General features: G+C 51.6%; 1 protein-coding gene across 3 annotated transcripts; it reads left to right on the top strand.

Moving 5' to 3' along the window:
• Positions 1–807: 807 nt before the first annotated feature.
• On the top strand, positions 808–7,015 carry LOC144735663 (uncharacterized). Of its 3 annotated transcripts, none has more exons than XM_078618121.1 (4): positions 808–1,040; positions 2,083–2,184; positions 2,894–3,019; positions 4,677–7,015. In XM_078618121.1, exons 2-4 carry the CDS (start codon positions 2,121–2,123, stop codon positions 6,296–6,298), a joined length of 1,812 nt encoding a protein of 603 aa, XP_078474247.1. In that variant the 5' UTR covers positions 808–1,040; positions 2,083–2,120; the 3' UTR covers positions 6,299–7,015. The 3 variants fall into 3 exon arrangements, with proteins under 3 accessions (XP_078474247.1, XP_078474248.1, XP_078474249.1); XM_078618122.1 differs by having other exon boundaries at positions 1,028–1,040; positions 2,083–2,197; XM_078618123.1 differs by lacking the exon at positions 808–1,040 and having other exon boundaries at positions 2,894–2,988.
• Positions 7,016–7,361: the final 346 nt, after the last annotated feature.

Genomic DNA, 7,361 nt, shown 5'->3' with positions numbered 1-7,361 from the left:
ATTTTTATTATTTTATTATTTCCATTCTACGTGACTTTACCGAAAGAACCAAGATGAACCTCACATGAGTTTGTTATCACCACGGCGATATCACCATCACCATGGTGATATCACTATCACCATGGTGATATCACCATGGTGATAGTGATCACTATCACCATGGTGATAACAAACTCATAACGCCAGAGCTGCTGCAGGGATCGATATCACTGAACCCCCCTCCCCCCGCCCCTCCCCCCGCCCCTCCCCCCGCCCCTCCCCCCGCCCCTCCCCCCACCCCTCCCCCCGCCCCTCCCCCCACCCCTCCCCCCGCCCCTCCCCCCGCCCCTTCCCCCGCCCCTCCCCCCGCCCCTCCCCCTGCCCCCTCCCCCCGCCCCTTCCCCCGCCCCTCCCCCCGCCCCTCCCCCCGCCCCTTCCCCCGCCCCTTCCCCCGCCCCTCCCCCCACCCCTCCCCCCGCCCCTCCCCCCGCCCCTCCCCCCGCCCCTTCCCCCGCCCCTCCCCCCGCCCCTCCCCCCACCCCTCCCCCCGCCCCTCCCCCCGCCCCTTCCCCCGCCCCTCCCCCACCCCTCCCCCCGCCCCTCCCCCCGCCCCTCCCCCCACCCCTCCCCCCGCCCCTCCCCCCGCCCCTTCCCCCGCCCCTCCCCCCACCCCTCCCCCCGCCCCTCCCCCCACCCCTCCCCCCGCCCCTCCCCCCGCCCCTCCCCCCGCCCCTCCCCCCGCCCCTTCCCCCGCCCCTCCCCCCGCCCCTTCCCCTGCCCCCTCCCCCCGCCCCCTCGGTCTCTGCAGTGCGCGCGCTGCATGCCGGGTAGCGCCATGGTCGCCTGCAGAGCGATAGAGGAGCCCTGAAGGTTCGCGCTCTCTCTCATCTCTCTCTTCTCTCTCTCCCATCTCTCTCTTATCTCTCCCTTGTGACAGCAGCGCTAATTGATGCGTGCACTGATTGGCGTGGCTCGTGCTGCCGTTGTCGTCGTCTCGGAGCGCTCGGGCTGATGCGGCTGCCCGCTTCGCTGCTCCTTCGGCCTGTGGCTGCAGTCTGTTGGTAATAAACATCACACGCGTGCGCCTTACTCCTCGCCACGAGAGGGACGGAGCCCACCTCCTCTTACATGCAATGTCATATTTCGCCTGCAATTGCTTGTCCCCAAATGCGCGCTCTGTGTCGCGTTGAAAGAGCATTGCGCGTAGAGAACGGTCCGCGGAAGCGGAGCTCGCAGAACTACTGTTCGACTGTTCGACGTCGGTGCCTCGACAGGATGAGGTCTCTCGTACTGCAGTTAAAGCAACTCGCGTGGGGTCAGCTGTGCGCTCTGCTCGACAACGAGCGTGTCACTGAGGTGCATTTGTATTAAAGGGAATGGCGGTACTTGCCCCGGCCATAGGAGTGTGGAATTGACACCGCTGCCACGGGGTTATTTGTCCCCGAGCGGTTTTAGCGCCGCCTGGGTTACTGACGCTTCATGAACACGCCGTTGATGGGCTGAGTGTCAATGTCGTGGTCAGTCGGCAGTGGCAGCGTTATGGAGGCACTGGACTGGCCACAGGAATGTGGAATGACCACCAGCGAGACCGACTTGACCGTGCAATTAATTTATATTAATTTCTGTGTAAATTGAGCGGATGGAGGTAATGGATGAGCATTGGCATGCAGCACACACACACGTCCATGGAATGTGAATGCATTCTGCATGCACAGCCGCTCGTGTCAGTCGACTGCTGGATGAGGGTCGCCCCACGCGGTGCAGGTTGTGACGGTTATTTGACCATACTTCACCGATGGTCACTGTGGGTTGATACAAGTCAGGGAGCATAGATGTGGAAGCACAATACAGTACAGCAAGAGATGCTTGCTGCCCTGCCCTCTGCTGCCCAGCAGCAGCAGCCTATAACATGTTTTATCCAAGCCAGTACTGAGCTTTGCTCATGAGGTCTGAAGAGATTGGGTGCGTTCCGGCCGATTTGGTCATTGGCTTAGAGTGCGCATCAAATTACATAACTAAACAATGTCTTTGAACTCTCTATTAACATTTCTGGTAGTAATTGTAATTATATTTTTTTATTTGAAACTGCAACTCTTTTAACAGATGCAAGTGCTGTGGTGTCAGAGGACATCATCACCATCATGCAAGACATCGGAAGTGATGTTGGTGAGATTTGGCCGCAAGTGAAGTCTGAAAATTATGCTGGTAGGTGTCCCAAGTGAGTTTCCTGTACTTTTATACCCAACGCTTGTTTCATCACCATTAAATCCATAAAGCAAATATCACCATCACATTCTTGCGACAGCCGCCACAGTTGTGTGTGTGCTGGTTAGCACGCTGGGTTTGCAATCCAGAGGTTGCCGGATTTGTCTCTTTCTCCCGGTGCGGCAATTTAAACTGGTGCAACTTTCTTAAATTCCCCTCCCCGCCACCTCCGTCAGCCCTCCAGTGTAATTGGGTTCCACCACAGCTAGTTGAGGACCAGTCATAAACATTTTTGCGTACAAACACTCCTGCGTCAGCTTGGCCACGCTTACCAATGTAGCAGGACCTTGCTGAAAAAGCCTTGAGGAACAGCAAGGCACTAGTGCATGAATAAATGACTAAACCTTATACTCTACAAGTAACTGAAATTCTGCTATGTACATATATATCTGCGGAACGGTCCAGTCCTTGCAATTACTTGTGCCACTGCTGGCAGAAAGGCCTTGTGCAAGAGAAAGCTCCGGGGAGCTCCTCTCGAGGTGGGAGTACACACAGGTGTCGCTCCAGGAGATTGATGCGAACTGGCGACCTCTATCGCAAGTCCAGTGTGCCAACATTGACACCACAACAGCACCCCTCTGTATTTCATGTTATTGACAAATTGTTGAATGATTGCTTCCTTTGTTGTGTTTGTGTGTGTGCTCTTCAGCCCTGGAAAACGAAGACATCGGACCTGATGATGCCAGCGTTAGACCCATCGAGGTCCCGGGCTTGCACACGACACCCAACCAAGGCTGGGCAGAGGTAGAGGTGGAACTGGAAGACACTAGCGATGGTGGGAGCTGTGTTGTTTATTTTGTCTATAGTTTCACGGCACGTAAAGGATACTACAATAAATATATATGATTCTCCACATATACATGAAATGTTTTCAGTTCAGCAGCCGATTGATTTTCCAGACCAATATAATCAAGCTTTTATTTAACTAAGCAAGCTCTGGACCGGTCTCAGCCAATCAGCTAGCCAGCAAGTAAAACACTTGTGTGTAACATGTGGAGAAACAGAACTAAAGTTCTGACAATCATTCCGGGTGGTGAAGGGGTATAAAACTACTCTGTAGCCTGACTCAAAAACAGACAGAAATATCAGCACGAGCTGATTCTGTGTATCGCCTTTATCCACGTTGCTGCACGGCAATGCAAAGTTTGTATAAAAATATATATATATATGACAGTACACTTTTGTTATCTAAACAGTTTGTTATCGTAAACAGTTTGGGTGCAACGTATGTTGTGCTTTTGTATAGTTAAAATAAATTCAATCTTGATTTGAAGCTTTCGTGACTGCAGGAATCCATACTCTTTGGTTCTTTCGGTAAAGTCACGTAGGTAGAAAATAAATCACGACGTTTCGGGCGCAACACAAGCGTCCGTCATCATGTGGGAAAACATGGTCTGCTGCTGAGGCAGACTGTTGGGCTACACCCATTTCAAACCTTTTACAACAGTCTGCCTCAGCAGCAGACCATGCTTTCCCACATGATGACGGACGCTTGTGTTGCGCCCGAAACGTCTAATTTATTTTATTTTATACCTACGTGACTTTACCGAAAGAACCAAAGAGTATAAAATAAATTCAATTAAATGTTGATAAAATCAGATTTACCTCTGTTCTACATTCAACACGTTATTTCACCAAGTGTGATAATAGATTTGAAATAATTAATTACACATCGTTGTGCCTATAACCAGATCACCCAGAATGCGCCCAGTATGTGAGATCTCATCCAGCAGTGGATTGTATTTTGTATTATTTAATTGGTTTGAGGCCACCGACTTCTGTTGAGACCTGGCATCCCCCAGTGTGGATAAAGAGACCGCTTTGGAAGTGACTTCAGAAATCGTTCTGTGATGTCAACCTCCAGGTAGTTACATTGGGAAACTAAGCGACATGTCTCGGACCGTGTTCGTGAGCATAAGGCAGATCTGAAACATGGTAGGACCAATACCTCGGCCGTGGCTGATCATTGTTTTAATACGGTGGGCTCACACGAAATTTATTTCTCTAAGAAGGAGGTACTTTGCAAACCCACTGGCTATCAACAAAGATTCGTTCATGAAGCCATCCATATATAGACACAATTTCAACCGAGATGGGTCCTGATGATGACCGCTTGTGTTGCGTTCAAAACATCGCTTTTTGTTATTTTCTTTGAACCTATCTATGTAACTTTACCGAAAGACCCAATTCCTGCAGTCACAAAAGCTTTAAGCCAAGATTTCTCCAGGGCTGTTTTCTGACACGGGGTGATGATACACTGCTCGCAGTGAGAGCTGTAAACAGAAACTTCTTTGACATGACACTGATAGTACAATTTGAATATTTCATTCGGACAATCTAAACAAACACTTGAAAAAGGAAGCTTAAATAAAAACTATACCAAAACGATTTTATCAAATGTATTTTGCGACCTGCCGTTTGACTGCACGCAGAATCCGTGGAGAGGCAGCACCCGTGCAAGGACTGCGGGAAGGGCTTCTCCAGAACCACGTTGTTGAAGAGACATCAGAGAACGCACGTCAGGAAAACTCCCGATTTGCCAACGGAGAGCAGCAAGGGCTGCGCAGACGATTCTCAAGTGTCGAACGACGATGAGACACCCTCCGACGAGTGGCCCCTGATGGGCGTGGAATTCGGCAAGCGCTTCAAGCGACTTGACGCTCTGACAAAGCACTTGCAAACGCAGACCCAGCGGAAACTATCGCCGAGCCAGGAGCACCGTGCCACGCGGCGGCCGGCGAAGAACAGCCCCGAGCAAGACGGGACGGCGGATGACGTGGCCAAGTCTCGCCCGTGCAAGGCTTGCGGGAAGACATTTTCCAGCAAATCGCTTCTCAAGAGGCACCGGAGGAGGCACGCCTTCGAGATGCCGCGCGTGTGCACGGAGTGCGGACGCGGGTTCGCGAGCGTCTCGCGCCTGCTCGTGCACCAGAGGACGCACTCGGATGAGACGCCGTACGCCTGCGGAGAGTGCAAAGCGGCCTTCCCGCTCAAGAGCTTGCTCACCGAGCACAAGAGGGCGCACCTGGGAGAACGGCCGTTCGTGTGCGAGGAGTGCGGCAAGAGCTTCTCGCACAACTGCAGCCTGAAGCAGCACGTGGTGATCCACACGGGCGAGAGGCCCTACGTGTGCCCCGCGTGCGGGAAGGGCTTCGCCAAGGTGTCCAACCTAAGAAGGCACCAGCGGACGCACTCGGGGGAGAAGCCGTACGCCTGCGAGGACTGCGGAAAGACGTTTTCGCTCACGTCCACGTTGAAGAATCATCAGCGGATACATACGGGGGAGAGGCCGTACATCTGCAGCCACTGCGGAAGGGGCTTCGCGCAGATCTCCAGCCTCACCGTCCACCGGACTACGCACACCGGGGAGAAGTCGTACATGTGCCGCGAGTGCGGCAAGGGCTTTTCCCAGCTCTCCACGCTGAAGCAGCACCACAGGACACACACGGGAGAGCGGCCGTACATTTGCGAGGTGTGCGGCAAGGGCTTCGCGAGCATCTCCAACCTGAAAAACCACCAGCGGACACATACGGGCGAAAAGCCGTATTCGTGCGAGAAGTGCGGGAAACGATTCTCGGACGTCTCATCCCTGAAGCACCACAGGGTGACGCACACGGGAGAGAAACCGTACGTGTGCGACGACTGCGGCAGGGGCTTCGCGCAGATCAGCAACCTCAAAGCGCACCAGAGGATACACGCGGACCCCTTCAGCAAGATGGCCTACATGTTCGTCTGCAAAGACTGCGGCAAGCGGTTCGCCAAGATCAGCCGGCTCAAGGACCACCGGCGGACGCACACCGGCGAGAAGCCGTACACCTGCGAAGACTGCGGGAAGGCGTTTTCGTTGGTCACCACGCTGAAGAACCATCGCAGGATACACACGGGCGAGAGGCCCTACGTTTGCCTCGAGTGCGGACGGGCGTTCGCGCAGAACTCCACCTTGAAGAACCACCAGAAGACGCACGGAGAGAAGTCATACGTTTGTAGTGAGTGCGGCGAGCGATTCACAAAGATCTCTGTCATGAACAAGCATATGAAAGCTCACACTGGCTAGAGTCTATGGAAGATGACGATTGAACACGTGCAGAGACAGTGGCCCTCTCGTTTGTTTCCGGCCGGCACGGTCTGTTCCATCTCGATGGGTTTTTCATTGTTTACAGAAAGTGTGAGGTTTGGTTGAAATGCTCTTTCTGCTATCATGACACCCGGTTCACAAGACTAGGCATTTGAAAAGATGTGATCTTTGTTCCTGCTGTTCTTTGAACATTTAAAAATATAAAACATCCCAAGTGTTTTTTTACGGAGAATTCCTTTATTCAATGTAATCTTTATCCCCATAACCTGTTTACAGAAGTATAACACATGAGTATGTGTTGCATAGCTTGAAAATTATTCCTTGTCTAAAGTATAAGTGCTTTATAACAAGTGGATTGATTAATTTTTTTCTGAAGATGTAACAAGAGCACTCAAATCAACAAGTATTTTTACCTAACTATTTAGTGCAAAAACTTTTAACGTTGATTTAAAAAAACTGGTATTTTCAAGATGGTGACGACAGTTTTATAGGTCACTCTTTTTCGTGGGGGTAGAAATCCCCGTGTTGGTAAGTCACAAGAGATCATGCGTTGTCACCAGTACTGCTCTTAGAACCGTGTACTGCTCAACCATGTGTCGCACATTTCTAAAGTATTGTACAGTATTTTGTTCCGTTGTTAATGACGCATGTGACAATGCATCTATTCGTCAATTAAAATGGATTAAGCACGTGAAACAGAGTTGTTCATCGATTCTTAAGCACGCTAAACATACACAGTGGGTCAATGTCGTGTGATTAATGATTTATGAAAAACAGGTTTACTGTGATTAATGATGGGTGCAATATAAGTGATTCAACAACATTTGGAGCTGCCATGGTGAAATGGCGAGCGCACCTTGGACTTGACATCAAGAGGTCACAAGGTCAAATCCATCGTAGCAGAATGATCAAAGGGGCAAGTTTCACGTGTGGCGAGTTAAACTGCGTGTATTCGCAACTTTGAGTAGGCCAAACATACCAACCTAGTAAACAGGGGTTATCTCGTCAAGTCTCGGGAGCTATGAACTTTGAGCCTGGATAG

This window comes from Lampetra planeri, chromosome 56 (assembly GCF_965212315.1).
Source record: "Lampetra planeri chromosome 56, kcLamPlan1.2.h2, whole genome shotgun sequence".
In the NCBI taxonomy this organism is placed as follows: Eukaryota; Metazoa; Chordata; class Hyperoartia; order Petromyzontiformes; family Petromyzontidae; genus Lampetra; species Lampetra planeri.
This window is presented reverse-complemented; position numbering and strand designations above follow the sequence as displayed.

What these genes read in the sequence shown, in the direction of transcription:
- LOC144735663 (XM_078618121.1), top strand. Translation starts at nt 2,121, where the DNA reads ATGCAAGACATCGGAAGTGATGTTGGTGAGATTTGGCCGCAAGTGAAG. An exon ending in GAAGTCTGAAAATTATGCTG is followed by an intron (nt 2,185 to 2,893) that starts GTAGGTGTCCCA and finishes TGTGCTCTTCAG; the next exon opens with CCCTGGAAAACGAAGACATC. An exon ending in ACTGGAAGACACTAGCGATG is followed by an intron (nt 3,020 to 4,676) that starts GTGGGAGCTGTG and finishes GACTGCACGCAG; the next exon opens with AATCCGTGGAGAGGCAGCAC.